We start from the raw sequence: 27071 nt of genomic DNA on the forward strand, positions 1-27071 counted from the left end.
GCTTATTGGGCTCTTTCTTGAACTCTAGAATTTCATCTCGTAGTGCAGCCATGTACCCCGGAGGGAAGAATTTGGCAATGAAATTTTCGGCCAACTCATCTCATGTATAGATGGTATGATTGAGCAATCTCTCTAGCCAATCCAATGCTATTCCCCGTAAAGAGAAAGGGAATAGCCTCAACCTCAGCGCGTCCTTAGAAACATTGGTTTGCTTGCTCCCCCAACAAGTATCGACGAATCCCTTGAGATGCTTGTAAGCATTTTGATTTGGAGCCCCGGTGAAGAATCCCCATTTCTCAAGTAGTGTAAGCATCACGTTGGTGATTTGGAAGTTGTCCGCCCTAATGCGGGGCAGGAATATAGCACTTTCATGACCCTCGTTCGGCAACACCTGGTGCGCTGCCGCTCTTGGTGGAGGTGGGGGAGGGACGGGACCATTATCTTGAGGCGGTCGGCCTCGCCTATTTGCTTGAGGTTCGAGAAGAATCTCATCTCCTTGATCATCATCCACTTCCTCCTCCAATGGCAAATTACTAATGGGCTCATTGTTGAGAGCCATTCTCGTACCTATAAGCAATTCAAAAACAAAATTAGTGACTCGGAAGGAAAAGAAGACAAATCACACGAAAACCTAGATATATAACTAAATCTGTTTAACTCCCCGGCAACGGCGCCAAAAATTGATGTCGCCCAAACTCACACCACAAATATAGGTAGTGAGGCGGTCGAAGCAATAATAAAACCCAACGCAAGTCGGGGTCAAATCCTCAGGGATTTAGAATTGGGATTAGGTATATATTTAGTGTAATTGTACAATATGCCTTAGATTATATTTTCACATTCTCGTTTATTGTTTCTTCTTCTACTTTAAACTATTAATTGCAATTATAAAACAAGAAGACAATATTTTTGGTTTTGGTTATTTTCCAAATGATAAAAGATCTAGGATCGTGACTTCCACCTAGGTTACCTAATGGGTTGAAAACACTAGGACAATCCTGATTGGTCAGGTTGTAATATAGCAATCACACGCAATTACCCACTCTATACCTCTCAATAGTTTGAGTGGTTTTGCCCAATTTGACTTTCTCAATTTCAAATGGGTATTGCACAAAACAAGTGATAACTAGTCAAGTCGGGTCTTACTATCTCTAGATTCAACCCTTTAATTGGGCTATCAATTTCTTGAGTTCATCCCAATTTCTTGTTAGCCAAGTTTTCCTAGACTTAGTCTCTCTTTATCAAGTAGAGACTAAGTCACTTAGGCATGAATCAATATTTGCAACCATTAATTCTTGAATTCAAGCAAGAACTAGGCTAAATAGCACTAACCCAATCATAAACAAGTCCTAAATCAAACATCCATTAAGTACCCACACTAGGGTTGGGCCATAACTCTACCTAGAAATTTAGCTACTCATGAAAAATGAAGAAATACAAGAAGAAATTAAGATAGAATGCATAATAATTGATTAGATAAAGAAAATCTAATGTTTAGAATCTAATCTAGAACAATATTACTCAAAATAGTAAAGGAAAACGGCTCATATTCTCTCCCAAAACAAAACTTACCCTAAAAATGACAAAAAGTTCTATTTATACTAAGCGAAAAATATCTGACAAAAATGCCCCTGCGGAGGTTATGCGGCCGCATAATTATGTATGCGGTCTGCACAAAGAGACTTGGCTTGACAGCTTCCAGTTCTGCGGTCGCACAATTCTGGATTGCGGCCGCACTCCTTCAACTACTGTTGACCCCATATTTGTGAGTGCGACCGCACTCTTGCTTGGCTCTGGCTGAGTGAGAGTTCTGCGAACTGCATAAAAAATGAGTGCGGCCGCGCTCTTGATTATGTGGCCGCTCAAAAATGGTGCGGTATACATTTCTTCTTCAACTTGAAATCCCATCTCTCTAATCTTTGTCTTCTGCGGACCGCATAATATCGAGTGCGACCGCACTTAACATTCTGCGGCCGCACAATTATGGTGCAGTCCGCACTCCTTCAGCTTACCCAAAACCAGCTCTCTGAATGCATAACCTGAAGAAGAACTGACATTGCTCTTCCTTTGTTTTGCGGCCGCACATAGTATTTTGCGGTCCGCACAGTGGGCCTTTTGCCTTGTTTTGGTCCTTGTCCACTTTTGACTCCTTTATGAGTTGATTTTTACTCCTTTAGCTCATTTTTCAATGTTTCTGTATAAAAGCACATTTCATTAATTTTCGAAAATACCTTTAAGCATTTTTTTAGCTAAAACGCAAGTAAAAGAGAGCAAATAAGAGTTCAAAATCCGTACTTATCAGGGACCTCGATGGAGAAGAAGCTGCCCTCGGAGAAAATTAGGAACCTTAGGATTTTTTACTTTTGATTTTTTGTGTAGGATCCTAATCGGACCTTGTAAATATTCTCATATATATAAAGATCTCTTTCCGACTTGTCTTTATTTCATTTTCTGCCTTGTGAAAATTTTGTTTCATTCATGCCTTATGAAAATTTTATTCATAAGTTTGAGGCTTAGGCAATTTCATTGAAGCCAGACTAGTGTAGTTTTTATAATCGAGTGAGTACTTTCTCGAACTCGGAGTAGGGTGACCCTTATGTTTTAATTGAGTGGGGATGATTTCTCGAACTCAAAAATAAAATGGCCCTTTAGGCTCTTGAATTAGGCCGATACGGCCATAGTAAAAAGAATGGTTTTCTCTCCCTTTTCGGCTTGAAATATTTATTGTTTAATCATATAAAATCTGTTGTACCTTAGCATGAAATAAAAAATTTGTTCGAGAGTTCGAACAAATTTATACCCATTAGGGTTTTCGAGGGTCGATATTATCGAGACCCTTAGTAATTCAGCCGAGGGTAGCCTTTTTAACCGGTTTACGAAAATATTCAAAGGCCTGTTTTATAATGAAAATCGGACATCTTCGAACCGTGTTAATTTGGCCATAGCCTTTAGCTTGGGACTCGTCTTTTGGGCTTGTTCCCCTGTTATACTTCAAACTTGTTTGAAGTATCAGTCCCCGAATAATCTGGTCTATTCTCCGGGGGTAGCTTCTTCTCCATCGAGGTCCATGATAAGTAGGGATTTTGACCGCTTATTTGCTCTCTTTTACTTGCGTTTTAGCTAAAAAATTCTTAAAGGTATTCCCGAAAACTAATGAAATGTGATTTTATATAGGAACATTGGAAAATGAGCTAAAAGGAGTAAAAACCAACTCATAAAGGAGACAAAAGTGGACAAGGACCAAAATAAGGCAAAAGGCCCACTGTGCGGACCGCACAATACTGTGTGCGGCCGCAAAACAAAAGAAGAGCCATGTCAGTTCTTCTTCAGGTTATGCATTCAGAGAGCTGGTTTTGGGTAAGCTGAAAGAGTGCGGACCACACCATATTTGTACGGCCGCAGAATGTTAAGTGCAGTCGCACTCAATATTATGCGGTCCGCAAAAGACAAAGATTAGAGAGATGGGATTTCAAGTTCAAGAAGAAATGTGGACCGCACCATTTTTGTGCGGCCGCACTCATTTTTTATGCGGTTCGCAAAACTCTCACTCAGCCAGGGCCAAGCAAGAGTACGGCCGCACTCACAAATGTGCGGTCAGCAGTAGTTGAAGGAGTGCAGCCGCAATCCAGAATTGTGCGACCGCAGAATTGGAACCTGTCAAGCCAAGTCTCTTTGTGCGGACCGCACACATAATTATGTGGCCGCATAACCTCCGCAGGAGCATTATTGTCAGATATTTTCGGCTTAGTATAAATAGAACTTTTTGTCATTTTTAGGGTAAGTTTTGTTCTGGGAGAGAACCTGAGCCGTTTTCCTTTACTGTTTTGAGTAATATTGTTCTAGATTAGAATCTAAATATTAGATTTTCTTTCCCTAATCAATTATTATGCATTCTATCTTAATTTCTTCTTGTATTTTTTTTATTTTTCACGAGTAGTTAAATTTCTAGGTAGAGTTATGGCCCAACCCTAGTGTGTGTACTTAATGGATGTTTGATTTAGGACTTGTTTGTGATTGTGTTAGTGATATTTAGCCTAGTTCTTGCTTGAATTCAAAAATTAATGGTTGCAAATATTGATTCATGCCTAAGTGACTTAGTCTCTACTTGATAAAGAGAGACTAAGTCTAGGAAAACTTGGCTAACAAGAAATTGGGATGAACTCAAGAAATTGATAGCCCCAATTAAAGGGTTGAATCTAGAGACAGTAAGACCCGACTTGACCAGTTATCACTTGTTTTGTGCAATACCCATTTGAAATTGAGAAAGTCAAATTGGGAAAAACCACTCAAACTATCGAGAGGTATAGAGTGGGTAATTGCGTGTGATTGCTATATTACAACCCGACCAATCAGGATTGCCCTAGTATTTTCAATCCATTAGGTAACCACCTAGGTGGAAGTCACGATCCTAGATCTTTTGTCATTTGGAAAACAACCAAAACCAAAAATATTGTCTTCTTGTTTTATAATTGCAATCAATAGTTTAAAGTAGAAGTAGAAATAACAAACGAGAATGTGGAAATATAATCTAAGGCATATTGTACAATTACACTAAATATATACCTAATCCCAATTCTAAATCCCTGAGGATTTGACCCCGACTTGCGTTGGGTTTTATTATTGCTTCGACTGCCTCACTACCTATATTTGTGGTGTGAGTTTGGGCAACATCAATTTTTGGCACCGTTGCCGGGGCGTTAAACAGATTTAGTTATATAACTAGTTTTTGTGTGATTTGTCTTCTTTTCCTTCCGAGTCACTAATTTTTTTTTGAATTGCTTATAGGTACGAGAATGGCTCTCAACAATGAGCCCATTGGTAATTTGCCATTGGGGGAGGAAGTGGATGATGAACAAGGAGATGAGGTTCTTCCCGAACCTCAAGCAAATAGGCGAGGCCGACAGCCTCAAGATAATGTTCCCGTCCCTCCCCCACCTCCACCAAGAGCGGCAGCGCACCGGGTGTTGCTGAATGAGGGTAATGCAAGTGCTATATTCCTGCCCCGCATTAGGGCGGGCAACTTCCAAATCACCAACGTGATGCTTACACTACTTGAGCAATGGGGATTCTTCACCGGGGCTCCAAATCAAAATGCTTACAAGCATCTCAAGGGATTCGTCGATACTTGTTGGGGGAGCAAGCAAACAAATGTTTCTAAGGACGCGCTGAGGTTGAGGCTATTCCCTTTCTCTTTACCGGGAATAGCATTGGACTAGCTAGAGAGATTGCCCAATCATACCATCCATACATGAGATGAGTTGGCCAAAAATTTCATTGCCAAATTCTTCTCTCCGAGGTACACGGCTGCACTACGGGATGAAATTCTAGCGTTCAAGAAAGAGCCCAATGAGCCATTGCATGCGATTTGGGAAAGATATCGTACTATTGTTAAAGAGTGCCCGAATAATAATATGACCGAGGCCATGATCCAAAAAACCTTCTACAGAGGGATCAACACAACAAATCAGTGTGTGGTAAATCAACTTACCGGCGGGAACTTCATGAACACACCTTATGCCGAAGCTTGTGAAATTTTCGATGAGATGGCGGATACCTCATCGGCATGGCAAAGTAGGGCCAATGTTCCGCAAGGTGACCCCAATGTCATTCACCTACATAAGGAACTACATGATCTTGGTCAAGATATCGCAGAGTTAATAAACCACAATGAACCAATTGGCCAAAGCTCAGTTGCAACAAATTCAAGGTCCGAAACAAGTGAATGCGATTGAAAGTGTAAATATAATGATGAACAAGATACGACAAACAAGTCAACAAGGGAAAAGCCGTACAACAATTATCAACGTCAAAGAAACAATGCTCAAAATCAACAACAATGGAGATCACAAGGAAATCAAGGAAATTGGAACAATCAATGCCACCAAGGAAATTGGAGTGGTGGCAACAACAATCAATGCAATTGGAATAATCAAGGAAACCAAGGCAATTGGAGTGGCAACAATCAAAGTAATTGGGGGGTAATCAAGGAGGGTGGAACAACAACAACAACAACCGGGGGCCGGGTTTTCAAAGGCCCTCGATGTTCCAACAACCGAGCAATCCACCTCCCTATCCTTATCAAGGCCCAAGATCTTCTAACAATGAGATGGGACAGTTTGAAAGTATGTTTAAACAAATGATGGAGAAAAATGCCAACTCAGATGCTCAATTAGCCTCCCACAACACTTCAATCCATAATTTGGAGGTTCAACTTGGCCAAATCTCACAAGCATTGAACACTCGTCCTAAGGGAGCACTACCAAGTGATACGGTGGTGAACCCAAAGGGGGGGATAATACGGGATGATAATACAGGACATGCTATGGCCGTGACTATGAGAAGTGAAAAAGGTGGAGATGCAACCACCTCAAATCAAAGAAGAATTACGGATGATGATGTTGTAGTTCAAGAAGATGAAATTCCAAGAAATGTGGTTCAAGCTAATGACAAAGTGAGAATTGATATTGATCAAAATGTGGAAGAGACGCAAGAATAGGTGAACCCATCTTGGGAGCACATGATTGACATACTGGAGCCGGTAGTGCCAAAGGCTAAGGCACCAATGCCAAGGCCTCATCCTCCATACCCTCAAAGGCTTACAAAGCAAAATAGTGAGAACCAATTCAAAAGGTTTATTAACATGATGAAGAATTTGTCTATCAATGTACCATTGGTTGAGGCGTTGGAACAAATGTCGGGTTATGCAAAGTTCATGAAGGACCTGGTCACCAAGAAGAGGTCGATGAATGGTCACCAAATGTTGGGTTATACACTCAATGGCTCCAAAATTAGAAGATCTGGGTGCTTTCTTAATCCCTTGCACTATTGGGAGCGCCGACTTTGTCAAATCTTTATGTGATTTGGGGGCAAGTATCAACTTGATGCCCTACTCTGTATTTGAAACTTTGGGAATTGGGCAACCAAGACCCACATCTATGAGGTAGAAAATGGCGGATCGGACTTGAAGAGGCCATTGGGAATTATTGATGATGTGTTAGTCCGAGTTGATAAGTTCATCCTTCCAGCGGACTTTGTGATCCTTGATTGTGAGGTTGACTACGAGGTGCCTATTATCTTGGGAAAACCTTTCCTTGCTACGGGGAAGGCTGTTGTTGATATGGAAGGCGGTGAGCTCACTTTTCGGGTGGGTGACGAAAAGGTGGTTTTCCATATGTGCAAATCGATGAGGTAACCAAATAGCAACGAAGTATGTTCGTTCATGGATTTAGTGACCGAACTAATTGTTGATGATGCTAGTGCTGTGATGAATGTTGAGGATACCTTGGATGATGGGTTGCTCAATCATGATAATGATGAGAAGGAAGGCTTTGTGGAATGTGTCAATGCTTTGCAAGGAATGGGGTCATATACTTATGAACCACGAAAATTGTCCTTAGATCTTGAGAATCGGAAGACTCCTCCAACAAAGCCCTCAATCGAGGAGCCTCCCACTTTGGAGTTAAAGCCTTTGCCTTCACATCTCAGGTATGAGTTTATTGGCCCTTGTTCCACTTTACCTGTTATTATTTCCTCTTGCTTGACTAACGTGCAGGTAGATTCTATTTTGGCGGTGCTCCAAAAGAGGAAGAAAGCTATAGGTTCAACATTGGCAGATATTCGGGGCATAAGCCCCGCTTTTTGCATGCACAAGATTATTTTGGAGGAGGATGCCAAACCCTCCGTGGAGCATCAAAGAAGAATGAATGAAGCAATGCAAGAGGTAGTGAAGAAGGAGATTATAAAGTGGTTGGATGCCGGGGTTGTTTGCCCCATTTTCGATAGCTCATGGACTTCTCCGGTGCAATGTGTCCCAAAGAAAGGGGGCATGACTGTGATAACTAATGACAAGAATAAATTGCTCCCCACAAGAACTATCACCGGGTGGAGAGTGTGCATGGACTATAGGAAGCTCAACAAAGTCACTCGGAAAGATTATTTTCCGCTTCTATTTCTTGATCAAATGTTGGATAGGTTGGCCGGACGTGCTTTTTATTGCTTCCTGGATGGATACTCCGGCTACAATCAGATTCTTATTACTCCTGAGGAACAAGGGAAGACCACTTTCACTTGTCCATATGGTACCTTTACATTATCGAAGATGCCATTTGGGTTATGTAATGCACCAACGACGTTTCAATGGTGTATGATGGCTATTTTCATCGATATGTTTGGAAGATATCCTTGAGGTCTTCATGGATGATTTCTCCATCATTGGGAATTCTTTTGATCATTGCTTGAACAACTTGGACAAGGTATTGGCAATATGTGAGGAAACTAACTTGGTTTTGAATTGGGAGAAATGTCACTTCATGGTCGAGGAAGGCATTTTCCTCGGTCACAAGATTTCTAAGGATGGTATTGAGGTTGATAAGGCCAAAGTTGAAGTGATCTCCAAACTCCCTCCCCCTACATCCGTGAAGGGAGTGAGGAGCTTTTTGGGTCATGCAGGGTTCTATCGCCGATTCATCAAGGAGTTTTCTAAGGTGGTGAACCCTTTGTGTAAACCTTTGGAGAAGGATGCCAAGTTCCATTTCAATGAAGAATTCATGAAGGTATTCCAGTTGCTTAAGTTCAAGTTGACTACTACTCCTATTATTACCGCATCGGATTAGAGCTTGCCTTTTGAGCTCATGTGCAATGCAAGTGATATGGTGGTTGGAGCGGCGTTGGGGAAACGTATCAACAAAATCTTCCATTTGGTCTATTATGCAAGAAAAACCATGAATGATGCCCAAGTCAACCACATAGTGACCGAAAAAGAGCTCCTTGCTATTGTCTTTGCTATGGAGAAGTTCCGCCCGTACTTGATGGGTACAAAGGTGATTGTTCACACCGACCATGCGGCGCTTCAGTATTTGATGAGCAAGAAGGGTTCTAAGTTAAGGTTGATGCGGTGGGTGCTTCTATTGCAAGAGTTTGATCTAGAGATTCAAAATCGCAAGGGTAGTGAGAATCAAGTGGCGGACCACTTGTCCCGATTGGAGGAGGAGGGGAGGCCACATGATGGCTTTGAGATAAATGATTCATTTCCCGACGAGCAACTCCTAGCCATTTCTATGACCGGGATTCCATGGTTCGCCGACTTTGCCAATTATCTTGTGAGTGGCATTATACCAAATGAGTTCTCTTCAAACCAAAGGAAGAAGCTCAAACGGGATTGCCTTGACTATTATTGGGATGATCCATATCTTTTCCGGATAAATACTGATTGTGTGATCCGACGATGTGTGCCGGAGGAAGAAGAAATGTGTATTCTTGAGGCTTGCCACTCTTCACCATATGGTGGTCACCATGGTAGAGCAAGAACGGCGGCAAAAGTTTTGAGTTGTGGATTCTATTGACCTACTCTCTATAAGGATGCTAGTGAGCTTGTCAAGTGGTGTGATGAATGCCAAAGGGCCGGTGGGATCTCAAAGAAGAATGAAATACCTCTCACCTCCATTTTGGAGATAGATATTTTCGATGTATGAGGTATTGATTTTATGGGTCCGTTTGTTAGCTCTTGTGGGAACACCTACATTCTAGTTGCGGTGGATTATGTATCTAAATAGGTTGAGGCCATTTCTTTACCCAACAATGAAGCAAGGAGTATGGTGGCATTCTTGAAAAAGAACATCTTCACGAGATTTGGTACCCCAAGAGCCATTATTAGTGATGGGGGTTCACATTTTTGCAACAAGGCTTTTGATACCCTACTCACAAAGTATGGTGTCAGTCACAAAGTATCAACCCCCTACCATCCTCAAGCAAGCGGACAAGTTGAAGTCTCCAACCGGGAGATAAAGAGCATTTTGTCAAAGACAGTCAATGCCAACCGGACGGATTGTTCAAGAAAACTTGATGAAGCTCGTCCCTTTACAAGAAGAAGATGAAGTACCTCTATGACAAGTACATCCACAACAAGGAATTTAAAGAGGGTGATCCTGTGCTATTGTTCAATTCTCAGTTATAGATGTTTCCGGGCAAGTTGAAGTCAAAATGGAGTGCCCCCTTTGAAGTGGTGAATGTAACCCCCTTTGGTGCTCTAGATTTGAAAAATAAAAATGACGAGGTGTTTAGAGTCAATGGGCATAGGGTTAAGTATTATCTTGGCAAGGTTGATGATGGCCACATTGTGGCGGTCCTTCATTTCAAATGATTGGTAATTTGCGTCGTGCCGTGACGTTAAATCTGGCACTTCTTGGGAGGCAACCCATGTGTCTTTTTCTTTTTCTCTTTCTCCTTTGTTAGACAGGCTTTGTTTTGTGCTAACTAGTTTTAAAGTATATGCAGGAATGGGTGTGCATTGCAAGGACTAAGCAAGAAAAATTGGCTAAGTGTCAAAAAAGTGCGGAACGCACCAAAATTATGCGAACCGCACAATCACTCTGCGGCCGCACAATTCTGTGTGCGATCGCACAACTGGAAGATCATAATTTCATGCTCTCTGAAGTTTGGCCTATCAAAAATCCTTAACAAAGTGCGGCCGCACTCACTTTTGTGCGGTCCGCAGAATGTCTTTGAAGGAACATGTAATGAGTGTGGACCGCACCAAAAATTGTGCGGCCACACTCAGGTAAGTTCTGGGCCCGACGAGTCAAAGTATAAATAGGGCTTTTCTCAACTTTTTACACTTTACACATTCTCTGAACCTTCAAGCCCTAAGAAAACACAGTGCATCCCCCACTAATTCTCAAACTTCAAGCATTTTATCTCTTAGATTATCACCTGCATCATCCATCACTGTTATGTTTATTTCATCCTTAGATTATTCATCCTCTCTTAGTTTTGTTCTTTTGTCTAAGGTTAATTTCATGCCTAAAATATCAATAGTTAGTCATCTTTGCTCAAAATCATGTGGGTAGCTTCATAATTGTTAATTGGGGCCTGGGTAAATAGATAATCATACTTGATTATTAGGGCCATGTCTAATTCTTGAAAAACTTATATGAATCGTAAAGCAGTGTCATGTTAATCCAAATTGTGTGGCCACACACACTTTCGTGCGGTCCGTAGTCTCTAAGTAAGGGCATCTGTATGCTTGAATTTTGCGTACCGCGCTAAAAAATATGCGGTTCGCAGTGAAATTGTGCGGTCCTCGGTCAAAATTGTGCTGTCCGCACTGTTAAATGATCAGAGACCCAGTAGTCTGAACCTGGGGTTGTGCGGCCACACTCAAAATTATATGGTCCGTACTTTTGATTGTGCGCCCGCACTTACTTTTATGCGGTCCGCACTTGGCAGTCTGCGGCCGCACTCACTTTTGTGTGGTCCGCACTGCCTCTTCTGTATTCTTTTCACAACTGAACTGCAACTATCATGCATATATCTGTGTCCTATGTACCTGAACTATAGCTGATTCTTATTGTTATGAATTGCAAACGATGGTTAGATCACGTGGTGGAGGAGATACCTCAAAATGGAGGGTAGAACCCTCCCGAGGCCGAGGGCGAAGCAAGAGTAACCTACCACTAGCCATCCAGAGTGTTAAGCAAGAGGGATATGGCCAACATAGTGCCTAAATCATCAGACACCAGTGAGTATCTCCCATCTAGGGAAGTTTCTGAGGGAAACTCTGACCATGCTCCACCTAACACCCAATCTCAACAAGTCCCGAGTAGATTCCACTTGGTTGATGAATCATCTTCCGCTGCTAGTTCTTCTAAAGGTTCGGAAGAGGTTAGCCATGGTTCTGAGCCCTCTTCCTACATGTCGCGGCTACACCAATCAATGTTGATGATGATGATGACGTACCGGATGACGGTAGAGGGGGAGACACTCAAGTGGGTGGTCTTGAGAGGACAAAAAAAAGGGAGATATGGGAAGACAAATGTGTTAGCTTCACTGCCTTCAACAGATTCAGAGAGTGGTGACCCCAGAGATCGTTCAGTCTTGAGCAACAATTCTTGATGAAGGATTTGGACAAGCACAAGCCAAATGTCCTCAGACATTTCTAGGAGAGAAAATGATGGAAATGGTTCACCCAAAGCGCCCTCGATGAAAATGAGCACTTGGTTAAAGAATTTTATGCCAATGTGGCTCACATTAAGAAGGGTACCAAGGTGACAAAAGTGCGAAATCTGAAAATCCAATTCGACTCCTGTGCTTTGAACTCTTATGTGGGATTTGAAGAAGTGGAGGCAGCCCAATACTTGGAAAAGCTGGCTATGGGTGATGTAGTTCTCCCGTGTCTAGCTGAGATTTTGGCTATTCGAGGATCAACATCTCCGTGGCTCACAGCAGGGGTTCTCATAGTCCGGGCAACCCTAAAATTTGAAGCTAAAGGGTGACAGACTTTTGTGTGCAGCCGCATTCACCCGTGCTTGAATGGGAACAACCTCCCACTTCCCCGAGTAGTCCTGGTGGCTTCAATTAAGGCTGGGTACCCGATCAATGTGGGTGCTATAATGTCAACCAACATCACTTTAGCTGTCCAGAAGGATAAGAGATCCTACCCTTACCCGAACTTCCTCACAGAGTACATCAATGATCAAAAGGTGGAGCCGAGGCAGTATGATACTAAGGTAAAGGCCAAGAAGCCTTTCTCATGGTACCACCTATAGGGTTCTGACAACTCGAAGTTCAAGGGTAAGGCAACTACCTCTGCTGGCCAGTTTGAGGAGCCAACGGTAGTAGTTACTGATTCCGCTGCTGAGCCTTCTGTAGATGCTATGCCTTCCACAGCAGCCGGATCTTCCACCGGGACAACAGACATGCCACCACCTTCTTCTTCCAGACCATCAGCTCCATTATTAGTGCCAGCTTCATCTACTTATACACTGACTGCGCTGCGAGTCTCCCAGACATTGGCGAGTCTGAGGAGCCGGTTGCGACTGCCCACATCGCTGAGGAGATGATCCAGATGCTCAGCAACCCTATTATCCCTCAGCCAGGTGATGATGAGATACACCTAGAGGAGACCGAGGGTTCTGAGGATGCCATGCAGACTGAGACCACACTGGGGACAATGTTCATTTATATTTTTTATTTTTGATAAGCATTGGGGACAATGTTCATTTATATTTCGGGGGGGGGAGGGTCTATTTTGATTAATTTGACATTGACCTTTGGTCTGTAATATCTCTTATACTATTTTTTTTATCTTTATTTTCTATTTGGTTATGTATATATTCTTCCCTTTCCCTTGATGTTTATATTCATTTTCCCCTCGGTTTGTATATTCATTTGCCTTACTTTCTGTAGTTTAGCTTCTTTAGTTTGTCTTTCTTAGTAGTATAACTTCTTATTTATTTTAGTAACTTCTTTTTGATTTTAGTATAACTTCTTACATTTGTGTGAAAAATAAAAATTGGCTTTCTTAATGCCACGGTTCTTTCCAAAGGTGAATTTTGTGTGAACCGGGTGGCTCTTCCAAACGATAGATAGCGTGACAATATTTTTAAGGGATTGAGTCCGTTTTCTTTTATGTTTAGGCAAACATGCTTCACTTGGTACCAACATATTTACCCACGACCTTATGATTAAAAACAAGTTGTTGGCAAAAATTAGCTCTAGTTGTGACCTTTTGACTCTTGTGTTGACTTAAGCAGTCATCGAGTGGTTCAGTCGAGCATTTGTGATTCTCAATCTCAACTAGGGTTATTGGGGGACCTCGACTCCGTTCTCCTTGGCAATCCAGCAGCGTGAAAGGTGAGGTATTGAATTGCAAGTCCAAGTTCCCGTGCTAATAGTCTAGAACTTGCCCCGAATGTTTTTCTAGGTGAAATTCTAGGTGTAGCTTGGCTTGAAAAAAGATTTTAGGCTATCCTTGGTTCAATTTGAAATTTGAAATCTTCCATAGCCTACCAATGTGATATACCTAGTCAACCCATTTGAGCCTAAGCCCTTTTTCTTTTAATAACCACGTTACAAGCCTTTATCTGTTTTGTAATGATGCTCTCTTGGCACCCGATCTTTCCTTAGCATTCTTGAGAAACAATTGGAAAAAACATAAGTTTAGGGGAGAGACGAGGAGTTTGGAAGTGATAACAGGTACAAAGAAAAGAAATAAATGAAAAAACAAATGCCAAAAAGAAAGTGAATAAGGTAGAAAGTTGAAGGGATTCAAAGAAAATAATGATGATAAGCGTGAATATCATGATCAAGAAAGAGTGACGTTAAGTCTCTCTAGTTCCCCCGAGAAAAAAAAAAAGAAAATGACTCAAAGAGTCAAAAAAGTATGAGCCGAAAAGAGAAAATGGAGTGCTTGAGGAAAGATGAAACCATTCTATTCCAACAAGTCCTACCTTGGTCCAAAAGCCTTCATTACATCCCGCAAAAGCCCTACATGATTTCACATTGAGTGAGCTTATTAGTAGTGATTTATATGAGGGGCAAGCTTATGGTACTTAGAGCCGGACTTGTGATATTCTTTTGAGAGAGATGAGCGCTTATTGTTTTCGCAATCCTTGATCCGAGTGTTGCATTCTAAAGTGAGATTTGCTAATGGAGAGTAGAAGAGGAGGAGTTTTGGATCCAAAATGACCTACGTGAAAGAGCGAGCATCCTTGATGAATAGAGTCAACTCTTGATGCTCTAGTGTCGCATTAGAACTATGATACTCATAGAGTCAAATCATTGCGTTGGTGATAATTCATATGTGTTATGGGTAATTATTGGTCCCAATTGATTTGTGATTGATTCACCTTAGTCCAGCTGATATATCCCTTTTTCTAGTGGAGGTGGGAATTGTCTTAATTGCTTGAGGACAAGCAAGATCTTAAGTTTGGGGGAGTTGATAAGTAGGGATTTTAACCGCTTATTTGCTCTCTTTTACTTGCGTTTTAGCTCAAAAATGCTTAAAGGTATTCCCGAAAACTAATGAAATGTGCTTTTGTACAGGAACATTGGGAAATGAGCCAAAGGAGTAAAATTCAACTCATAAAGGAGTCAAAAGTGGACAAGGACCAAAACAAGGCAAAAGGCCCACAGTGCGGACCGCACAATACTGTGTGTGGCCGCAAAACAAAAGAAGAGCTATGTCAGTTCCTCTTCAGGTTATGTGGACCACACAAATATTGTGCGGCCACAGAAGAGGAGATTCAGAGAGCTGGTTTTGGGCAAGCGGAAGGAGTGCGGACCGCACTATAATTGTGCGGCCGCAGAATGTTAAGTGCGGCTGCACTCAATATTATGCAGTCCACAAAAGACAAAGATCAGCGAGATGGGATTTCAAGTTCAAGAAGAAATATGGACCGCACAATTTTTGTACGGCTGCATAATCAAGAGCGCGGCCACACTCATTTTTTATCGGTCCGCATAAGTCTCACTCAGCTAGAGCCAAGCAAGAGTGCGACCACACTCACAAATGTGCGGTCCGCAGTAGTTGAAGGAGTGCGACAGCAATCCAGAATTGTGCGGCCACAGAACTGGAACCTGTCAAGCCAAGTCTCGTTGTGCGAACCGCACACATAATTATGCAGACGCACATCCTCCACAGGGGCATTTTTGTTAGATTTTTTCAACTTTAGTATAAATAGAACATTTTGTCATTTTTAGGGTAAGTTTTGTTTTTGGAGAGCACCTGAGCCGTTTTCCTTTACTGCTTTGAGTAATATTGTACTAGATTAGCTTCTAAACATTAGATTTTCTTTTCTTAATCAATTATTATGCATTCTATCTTAATTTCTTCTTTTATTTCTTCATTTTTCATGAGTAGCTAAATTTCTAGCTAGGGTTGTGGCCCAACCCTAGTGTGGGTACTTAATGGATATTTGATTTAGGACTTGTTAGTGATTGTGTTAGTGATATTAAGCCTAGTTCTTGATTGAATTCAAGAATTAATGGTTGCAAACATTGACTCATGCCTAATTGACTTAGTCTCTACTTGAGAAAGAGAGACTAAGTGTAGGAAAACTTGGCTAACAAGAAATTGGGGTGAACTCAAGAAATTGATAGCCCCAATTAAAGGGTTGAATCTAGAGATAGTATGACCCGACTTGAGCAGTTATCACTTGTTTTGTGCAATACCCACTTGGACTTGAGAAACTCAATATGGGCAAAACCACTCAAACTATCGAGAGGTATAGAGTGGGTAATTGCATGTGATTTCCATATTACAACCCCGACCAATCAGGCTTATCTTAGAGTTTTCAATCCATTAGGTAACCACCTAGGTGGAAGTCACGATCCTAGATCTTTTATCATTTGAAACATAACCAAAACCAAAAATATTGTCTTCTAGTTTTATAATTGCAATGAATAGTTTAAAGCAGAAGTAGAAACAACAAACAAGAATGTAGAAGTGTAATCTAAGGCATATTGTACAATTACACTAAATATATACCTAATCTCAATTCTAATTCCCTGAGGATTCGACCTCGACTTGTGTTGGGTTTTATTATTGCTTCGACCGCCTCACTACCTATATTTGTGGTGTGAGTTTGGGCGACATCAGTCCCCCCCGCTCTTTCTCTCGGCATCATCATCATCATCAGAGGAGGCCAGCGCTCCAGCATCGGCTTCATTCTCTCTAGCTTTTATTATCTCGTTGGTAAGATCAAAACCTCGAGTGTGAATCTCCTCGAGGGTTTCCCTCCGAGATTGGCCTTTGGTAAGTTTAGCAATCCAATATGCTCGAATTTGAGTGGTCTCGGTTGCCTCTCTCTCTTGGACTTGAGCGGCTTCAGCATCGTGCCGATAGACGACCACGATTGCATCTGCCTCGGCTTTAGCCTTTTCGGCTTCAGATTTGGCCTTTGCAAGTTCGGAAGCCAACCGAGCTTCGAGCTCGACTATTTTCTTTTCCTGAGCCGAGCTCTTCTTCTTCATGCCTTGAAGCTGACTTTCAGCTGATGACAATTAGGATAAATCAGTCTCTTTTTTTGCAGCAAAGATGTCCATACCTTGTTTCCACCCCAAGGTCTCCGCCTTCATCATATTGACCTCCTCGCGAAGCTGCTCGATCCTCTCGACCTTCTAGTGCAGCTGTGAGATTGAAATATTAGCCACCGTTTCCAAATCGAGCCCATGAGCTTTTAAGATTTTCATTACCTGCTCAATCAGCTCGGTCTGATCTTGATGAGCCTTAGCCAACTCCGCTCGTAGATCCTTGGTCTCCTCTTCTTTTTTCCTACAGAGAAGTCTAAGGGCATTTTTCTCCTCCGTGAGCGCGTGGAGGTCGGCCTCATACTGACTCAGCTCAGCTCGAGACCGAGAAAATGCTTCCCGATGAAGCACTGAGGCCTACGTAGAAAGAAGAAAAGAAGTTAGACATGAAGATGAATACAAAGGTAATACCAACAAGGGGAGTTAAGGCTTACCCGATTCAGAGCTTGCTGCACTTCGTTAAAAAGGCTCGATGCCTCGCCCGGGTCCTTCCTCGAGACCTCCAAGTCACTTAGGCCGGTAGCATCTTCGACCCCAGTAAAGTAATCACGAAAGGAATATTCCCTTCCGTGGGCTCCTTCGATGGAGAGGGTCTTCAAGGCCTAAGACCTCTTGAATCATCTCCTCGGAAAACGAGGGAAGCAGCGGGGAGCCTCTAATTTCTATTGGCCCAAGTGGATCACTTGGGGCATTTTCTCCATCTCGAGGGGCCTCGAGACCAGCCCCTACAGCCGTACCCACCGTTGGCTCATTATGGTGGGAGGCATCTTCAATTCTCAATGACTCGGGGACTTCGCCCAAGTCTCTTTCCTAGACCCCCTCATCTCGAGAGGGAGTCTCTATAGTCTTTACCGATTTAGTGGCTTTTGGGGCCTCGGTGCTCATTCCCACTCGGGCTACCAGCTCGAAGTCGTCTTCTTCGTCTCCTTCCCTTAGATGTCAAATAGTGTCTTTGGTCAGGAGGATGATGTTCTTCCTCGGCTTACGAGCCTTCTTCTTCTTAGGATCTGGATCCTCAGAGGTTGAGATCTTTTTCCTCTTTTTGTCCTTCGCCGGTTTCGGTGTCGGAATCAAAGTCTCCTCCTCACCAGATAAGGGCCTCATGATAGCATCTTTGTCAAGGCTTGTATGAAAAGAAATTAAGTAAGAAACCCTTTAACAAAATCATCAAAGACGTGGAAATGGGCTCACCATGAGTTTTGGCCTCCCATCGTCCCTTTGATAAATCGCGCCATGAGGGCTCGGCATACGTAGAGGTCGAGGCCAGGTCCTGAACCCAGCTCTTGAGGTTAGGAATTGCACCGGGCATCCAAGCGACCGCTACATCATGGAAAAGGATATCAATGAGAAGAAGAAAAAGAAAAACATAATAAATAGGAGCTAACAATGGGATTGTACTTACGCTTCATATTCTATTTCTTGGGAAATGGCATCTTCTCGGCCGGGATTAGGTCGCAATTCCTCACTCGAACGAACCGACCCATCCAGCCTCGGTCCTTGTCCTCGTTTATGCTCGAGAATAGTACTTTGGTAGCCCAACATTGGAGTTTTATTAACCTGCCTCGATAGATGCGGGGGTTGTATAACCTGATGAGGTGGTCGAGGGCGAAAGGCATCTCCTCGACTTTGCTCACAAAGAATCGGAGCAGAATAACCATTCGCCAAAAGGAAGGATGGATTTGGCCTAGGGTTATTTGGTATTGACGGAAAAAATCAACGACGACGGGGTCGAGGGGGGCCAGCGTGAAAGGGTAAGTGTAAACACTTAGAAACCCTTCCACATGGGTGGCGATGTCCTCTTCGTGGGTCGGGATCACCACCTCTTTGCCCTCCCAGTTGCAGTCTTTCTTTACCTACTTAAGGTATCCCTCGGTTATCGAACATATATACCTCGACACTGGCTCGCATCAACCAGGAATCGATGAGGCTTTATCAGTTTTAAAGTCAAAGTGAGGACGCACCCCCGGGAACACACTCCTCAGGGCGCGGCTCCGCCGGTGTTTTGTTGCCGGCCGACCGCGATGAAGAATCATTTTCCTTTTGAGGAACAGTTTTTGTTGTTTTTGCCATTTTGATCTGAAGTGAAAAATAGATGGAGATGATAAGATTTGGTGTTCTAAGAAGAGGTTAGCAGTAAAAATCGTAGATTTCCAGATGAAGAACTTAGAAGATGTAAAAGGCTTTGGAGATTGGAAATTTGAAAGTAAAAGTTTGAAATGTTGAAGAGGAGAGCTATTTATAGATTTCATAACGATGGTTCAATGTTGGCGGTGGCCGACCATCGACTAACGCATATTTAAACATTCGTAACTGTACAGACGGGACGTTCGGGTCACTTCCATCGCTTACATCATGAGGATGATGTCATGATAGGGCAAGGTAGAAAAATAGAAGGCTCAATTCGTTTCTTGTCATTACACTCCAAAACAACGAGGGGACTGTCTGTATACTATTAAAACCGGGCCCACCCGATTTTACTATTTGACCGAGACCAGGATATTGCATCGAAGGACGGCCTCGTAATGGAACATACTAAATCACGAGGACTAGGTACCTGTCACGACCCAAAATCCCACCTCGGGCGTCGTGATGGCACTTAGTCTCTAAGACTAAGTAAGTCGATTTCCATTACATTTCAAGCCATTTTTTTATTATTTGTTTTATTTTTTTTTATAAGTAATAAAAACTAACAGCGGAAAGAAATATGAATACAACAACCACCCAAGACTGGTAATACTGAGTCACGAACTCTAACTGAATACATGGAATGATCTCAAGGATCGAATACTCAATACTATTTGATGAATAATTAACATTACAATAAAATAAAAAGAATTCAAGGGACTACGACGACCAAGCAGCTCTACCTTGAATCCTTGCGATCACACTTTAACTCTGTCCGAGTCGAATAGCTCCAATACCTGGCTCTGCACAAAAATGTGCAGAAGTGTAGTATGAGTACACCACAGTCGGTACCCAGTAAGTATCAAGACTAACCTCAGTGGAGTAGAGATGAGGTACAGTCAAGACACTCACTAGTCTAACAACCTGTGCAATATAATATACAAAAATAATAGGAAATAATTAACAATAAGGGCAACACAAATCAACCAGTGATATGCCCGGCATGGCAACAAGAACACCATTAATATTGCTCAACAAATAATAAATACAAGTACACACAATTAAATCAGGTTCTTCAAATAATTATCTTTCACATATAATTCTTTCAAATAACTCTCTTTCAAATATAATTTCCTCAAATAAATATCTTTCAAATATAATTCTTTCAATAAATCTTTTTCAAATTTAATTTTCTCAAATAAATATCTTTCAAATACTACTTTTTGAATAAAAATCCTTCCAAATAATTATTTTGATATAATTCTTTCAATAAAAAGTCACCATGTGACACCACATTTCATAATCATAAAAGTACGGGTCTGAACCCTTTTCATATTTTCACGGCACTTCGTGCCCATAATTAAATCATCATATTTCCCCGGCACCTCATGCCCATTTTTCATATCACATATGCACGGACAATTCACGTGTCAATAATAAAACCATCATATTTTCCCCGGCACTTCGTGCCCACGTTTCGTATCTCAACTGCACGGACAATTCACGTGCCAATATCATCGTTATTTACTCACGACACCTCGTGCCCATATTTCTTTTCGTAATCCGCCTGGCAATAGCCACAGGCTCCCAATTTCAACATCAATCAGACTATTATCAATTTACCAATAACAAGACAAATTGCACAAGGTATAAAAATAAATACAAGGAAAATCACAACATCATATAAAATACCAGTGCAACCACTCCACATCATCACATATCATCCCTGACAATAGCCACCCTTATCTCTCCTATAGCCACCCTTATCACTCCTATAATAGCCTCCCTTATTCCTCCGCCCTGACAATATCAATAGCTACCCTTATCGCTCTTATTGCCACCCATATCTCTCCTATAGCCACCCCTATAGCTCCGCCCAGACAATATTCCAACACACATAACAACAGTGAAATGCCACCCTTATACCCGCATGATATCAGCTGTGAAATACCACCCTTATGTCGTCAAATTAATAATTCAAATAACATAATAATTTACACGGAATATTATCACGGTAACATCCAAAATCAATTCATATCACGATTTGCCCAATGGCCATAACCAATTCCTAAGATATAACAAATTCAATTAATTTTACAACAAATAGCCCAAGGCTCCACACAATGTGTATAAAATCTCAAAAACAATCAATAGAGATAAAAATTAATCAGCCTATGGCAACGCCTTTATTAATCAAAATTTTGCTAATTATATTAACACTTTTTCTTAAGCTTGTTTAATTAATTATTTGTATAGGAAAAATTCATAATGAAATTAAATTTCAAGAAATATCAAATCATCGAACTCACAGAATTCACATAAATATACAAGTAATAATTATATCGAATTGTCGTATAAAAACAAGTTCAATAAATGTGATTCGAGGCATGGCAATTAGATGATTAAATATACGCCAACAATTATCCAATTTACTACACAATATGCCGAAGACTTTAACTCAATAAAATTTGCACATATAAGCCCGGGTACGTACTCGTCACCTCGCGTACACGACTTTTCACATTTCACAAATGGCACATAAGACTCGATGCCTAAGGGGTAATTCTCCCACTCGAGGTTAGGCAAGACACTTACGTTTTTGAAGTTATGCCGATATTCCAAAAATCGCCTTCTTACTTGAATTGACCTTCGGACAACTCAAATCTATCAAAATTAATTGTACAACTTCATTAATATTCATCGGAAACAATTTCTGATAATAAAACGTCGACTTAAAAATTTATTCCAAAAAGTCAACAAAAGTCAACACAGGGCTCGCCTCTCGGAACCCGACATAATTTTCATGAAATCCGAACACCCATTCCGATACGAGTTCAACTATACCAATTTTATCAAATTCCGATAACAACTCGACCTCCAAATCTTAAATTAAACCAAGAGGGTTTTCACAATTTTTCCAACTTAATTCACCAATTAAATGTTAAAAACAACCATGGATTCGGGTAATTTAACCAATATTGAGTTAAGAACAATTACCCTGTTGTTTCCTATCTCCCAAAAATCGCCTCTTCCTGAGCTCCAAATCGGTAAAATGGAAAATAGGAAGAAGTTCCATTTTTAGCACTTAAACTCTCTGCCAAGTGATTTCTTCTACGCGATCGCGAAATTCCTCACGCAATCGCGAAGCATAATTTCAACACTGCCAAAATTAACTCTACGCGATCGCAGAAAGTCTCATGCGATCGCGAAGCACTGACTCTGCAAACCTACGCGATCGTGAACCTTGTCACGCGATCGCGAAGTATTAAGAGTGCATGGCCCAACTCCTCCCTCCGTTCCACTTCACGAACGCGGCCTTAACCACACGTTCGCACAGCACAACTCGCTCAAACCTAGGCGATCGCAACCCCATTCACGCGATCACGTAGAACAAATTCACCTCTGCCCAAATTACCTTACGTGATCGCAGACGGACTTACGCGATCGCGTATAAGGAAATCAGAAGAAAATACCAGCAGCTATCAGCAATCTCCCAAAAGCCATAAATCATTCGTTAGCCGTCTGAAACTCACTCGATCCCCTCGGGAGCTCAACCAAAAATATACCGACAAGTCCTAAAACATCATACGAGCTTAGTCGAACCCTCAAATCACCTCAAACAACATTAAAACCATGAATCATACCCCAATTCAAGCCTAATGAACTTTGAAACTTTCAATTTCTACAAACAACGCCGAAACTTATCAAGACGTCCGATTGACCTCAAATTTTACACATAAGTCATAAATGGTGTAATGGAACTATTCCAATTTCCGGAATCAAAATCCGACCTCGTTATCATAGATTCAACCTTCGGTCGGGCTTTCCAAAAATATTCTATTTTTTAACTTTCGCCAAAATGCGTCGAATTGTCCTACGGACTTTCAAATCCAAATCCGAACATACGCCTAAGTCTGAAATCATCATACGGAACTACTGGCATCATCGAAATTCTATTCCGGGGTCGTTTGCTCATAAGTCAACTCTCCGGTAAACTCTTTCCATTTAAGCTTCTAAATAAGAACTGTTCTTTTAATTAAATTCTGAATCCTCCGAAAATCAAACTCGACCACACCCGCGGGTCATAATACATATTATGAAGTTGTTCGGGACCTTAAGTCGTTGAACGGGGCATTAATTATTAAAACGACAAGTCGGGTCGTTACATTCTCTACCTCTTAAAAATACGTTCGTCCTCGAACGTGCCAAGAATCTTTCTGAGGATTTTAAATTACTGAGTGTATTCTTACACACATACTCGTGGGTGATTCTACGTCCTGCAATTTAACATGGGTCCGACAGCACCATCTCAGTTGATATTATTTCTTTGATTTACACGTATAAGCCTTAAAATCAATTTCTTACACTCCAAACATTTTCAAAAGGCATGATTTTCACATCAACACACGGTATTAGTCTCAACTGGCTATATCCACTCGTGCCTACTCACACATAAACTTTCTTGATAGTGTTGAAGTACTTCGAAATTATTCCGGGGTGTTACATTCTCCCCCGCTTAGGATCATTCGCCCTCAAATACATAACATAACTTATCTCTTCTTTTGCACGTGTCAATCCCCCAAATTCTTACTAACTCCCAAATTTTTCACAAATTTCGGAAGAGTCTACCCTGTAAATGGGTCTATCCACCTGTCAGAGTAACACCAAAATAACTCCTAACAACACATCTACAACCCAACAAAGCACCACAATGTATATATCAATAACACTAATCTCAGCATTACATGCACCGTATTATCATAATGATATAAGGACATGAAGCACATTATATGTATGCCCATAACCACATCTCTGGTCTTAATAGTTGTTCATAATCGATTACAACATCGCCAATTAACCTCATATTAACCAAAACCTCGTTTCGAATTTTCACAACGCTGACAGCAAATGTGAGGCATGAAGACCTCATAACTATTTACCCGACTTAACGAGTTACATTTAACGCCACCTGGGCACTCACCTCGTAGGCTAAAACTCAATAATTACGGCACAATTATGGCACAGAAACACATAAAAGAATTATCACACAAGCCTATCAGGCATAACTCCCTATTAGTACTATATTACAAATTAAACTTCACAAAGGGAGAATTTAAACTCATAAAGATTTCACCACAAGGACCTCGTCCTTATATAACATCCACTACGACTTGTAGCCCAGTTTAAATATTTCACATCATATAAAAATGCGAGGATCTCGTCCTCAACTCCGAATCACAAGTATTTTGAACATTGTGCCAACTGAAATTTCAATTTCCTTTATTTCTTCTTTTCAATAAATTTCGTAAATATTTTTCATAACACATAATGAACCCTTATACCGGCAGGGCATATAATTCATAAAATTGGAATTAATTATTCCGAAACACATAAAACCCACTGTAATGAATAATAAAAATTATTTTTGGACTTATAGCCCTCAATGGTGCCCAGAAACAAAAATGACAGACACGGACTGACATCTTCAAATCTCCCAACAGGGATAAACATATAAGTGGGTCATAAAATTACTAAGCTCACCCATAAGCAGAGCATAATAGGAGGACTCACCTCAATATTCAGATCCGAATCAAATTAAGGGAAAATAATCTTTTATAACAAACCGGGATCGTACCTGTAACGACACCATCTGTTGTATCGGCCTCAGCCAAATCATAGCGGTTATATCAACGGGTCACCAGGGGCGGCCCGACCAATTTCGTGGCCTAAAGCCAAACTTTATGAGGGGCCTTAACTTTTTTATTAATAAAATTATTTTATTTTTATTTGAAGTCTATTTTTCTAACTTTTTTTAGATGCAAAGTTATTATTAATTGTTTATAATCAATTTCTCCTAATAAGTCTTTCTCAATTGACAATATAGCTAATTCATTTAATATCTTTGAGATATTATTGATATTAGGTAAGGTTTTATCAATTTTAATTTTAAAATACTTTTTTCCGCGGGAAAATAATCAAACCTTTTTATTTGATTGAGTATATCAATTAAATTATTATCTTCTAATTGTACTATTTTTCTTAATATTTTTTATTCAGAAAATAAATCTAAACTATCAATATCGAGTTGATTATTATGATTTAAGGAGCTTTCAAGATGAAGGTAATATTTTTTTCAAATTTCCATCAACTGGTGATCTTAGTTTTACCGCTAAATAGGAAATCAAAAATATTTTCATATGCCTCTAATTATTCAAATCTATTTTAAAGTGAAAAGATAACCCTGTCTAGTACTCTCTCCGGTCCATAATAAGTGATTTTTTTTGCTTTTATTTTGGTCCAAAATAAGTGTCATTTTATATAATCGAGAAGGAATTAACTTTATTTTTCCAAACTTTACCCTTATTTACATATCTCAATGTGTCAAGTTAACAACATATAAATTTTAATTAAGGATAATTCAGTCAAAATATATTTTTGTTCTAGGAGCCAGTATTTTCTTAAGGGGCACAACAAAGGTTAAAAAGTCATTTATTATGGACCTGTGAGAGTATGTATAAAAAGTAATCAACTCTAAAGGACTCTTCGGTAAATTTTGAGATTTCACTATTAACATTCTCCTCAAATTGTTTCTTCCTATATATTACATGTTTCTTATGAAATTCGGGTTCGATATTAATTTCAAATGCAATTTTCTTGGCATAAATTAAAGCAGTTGCAAATCCTTCATCTCTTTATTTGTTAAATAAAGAAATCAAACTTTTTCACTTCACATAACTTTTTTTTAAAATTTATATATAGCCTATTAGGTGTAGCAGAAATGGGACATCCACAAATGTGGGCCCTAAAGCAGTTGCTTTACCTGCTTTATGGACGGGTCGCCCCTACGGGTCGGGCCTCCATCTCTTAGGTGCCCTCTACCCATCTGTCCTCCACCCCTAACTGGCTTTGTACGTGGAGTAGTAACTGCATTGGGGCCCATAGCCTGAGTGTTCTGATGAAATCCACCATTCCCAAGTCTAGGACAATCTCTCATGATATGCCTAGTATCACCACACTCATAACAACCCCTCTGAGGTCGCGGCTGCTCGTACTGAGTCTGTGCCGGATAACTGGAATAACCACTGTAAGAATCTCGTGTCGGTGGTGCACTATAAGAACTTACTGGAGCACCCCGAGTAATCTGATGTGCGGGACTGAGCTGGCCGACTGCTCGAGCCTCCGCCATAATGGGTCATAGCTGAAGAGTAAAATCCACTGAACCCTCCAGAGCTTCAAGACCTTTTGGCTTCCTTAGATTCCATTTCCTCGCCTAGAACACCCTCAATCTTCCTCGCAATCTCCACTACTTGTTGAAATGGAGTATCAGTTTGCAACTCTCGAGCCATGCATATTTTAATATCATAATCAAGCCCCTCAATGAATCTGTGGACTCGTTCTCTGACTGTAGGAACCAAGATCGGTGCATGACGGTCTAACTTACTGAACCTGATAGCATATTCTGACACTGTCATAGTGCCCTGACACAACCGTTTAAACTCTATGCGCCATGCATCTCGGAGAGTTTGGGGAACAAACTCTTTCAAGAATATTTCCGAAAATTGAGCCCAAGTTGGTGGTGTTGCATCGACTGGTCTACCTTCTTCATAGATTTTTCACCACTGATACGCTGTGCCTGACAAATGAAATATAGTAAAGATAACTTCGCTCACTTCCATAATAATCATGGTGCGGAGAATACGATGTCAATTTTCTAGAAATTCTTGGGCATCCTCTATAGCTGTGCCACTGAAAGTAGGTGGACTATACCTCTTAAACCTCTCAAGTATCTTTTGTTCTTCTTCTGATGCCTCTGTCCTGACCTCAGGACGAACCGGAATAACAGGTTGTACCAGTACTACACCCGAAACCTGACCAACGTGAACCTGCTCCTCTGGAGTCATGGTAGCAGTTTGAGCTACTCCCCCAATCATTGAAATATTTGATACAACAGAGATCAATCCCGCCCGAGTTAATGTACTAAACATACTTAGGATCTATGGATTACGTATCCACATGTTATAATTTATAGTCGTGATTTATGTGAAAGTTATTATGCCAAGTTGTGTAGAGATTGCGATTGTGATACACCTCCACCTGCATACATTAGGGTGAGGCAGCATGACCGCTTTGTGTGGGGATTA

General features: G+C 41.0%; 1 protein-coding gene across 1 annotated transcript; it reads right to left on the bottom strand.

Moving 5' to 3' along the window:
• Positions 1 to 16371: 16371 nt before the first annotated feature.
• Positions 16372 to 26831, bottom strand: LOC138897254 (uncharacterized). The gene is made up of 3 exons (XM_070183216.1): positions 26698 to 26831; positions 17793 to 17929; positions 16372 to 16769 (listed from the first exon to the last, which is right to left on the bottom strand). Exons 1-3 carry the CDS (start codon positions 26829 to 26831, stop codon positions 16372 to 16374), a joined length of 669 nt encoding a protein of 222 aa, XP_070039317.1.
• Positions 26832 to 27071: the final 240 nt, after the last annotated feature.

The sequence above is a fragment of the Nicotiana tomentosiformis genome, chromosome 8, assembly GCF_000390325.3.
Source record: "Nicotiana tomentosiformis chromosome 8, ASM39032v3, whole genome shotgun sequence".
In the NCBI taxonomy this organism is placed as follows: domain Eukaryota; kingdom Viridiplantae; phylum Streptophyta; class Magnoliopsida; order Solanales; family Solanaceae; genus Nicotiana; species Nicotiana tomentosiformis.

What these genes read in the sequence shown, in the direction of transcription:
- LOC138897254 (XM_070183216.1), bottom strand. Translation starts at nt 26,831, where the DNA reads ATGACTCCAGAGGAGCAGGTTCACGTTGGTCAGGTTTCGGGTGTAGTA. An exon ending in ATACTTGAGAGGTTTAAGAG is followed by an intron (nt 17,930 to 26,697) that starts GTATAGTCCACC and finishes TTTTCATACAAG; the next exon opens with CCTTGACAAAGATGCTATCA. An exon ending in TCCTAAGAAGAAGAAGGCTC is followed by an intron (nt 16,770 to 17,792) that starts GTAAGCCGAGGA and finishes AATTGTCATCAG; the next exon opens with CTGAAAGTCAGCTTCAAGGC.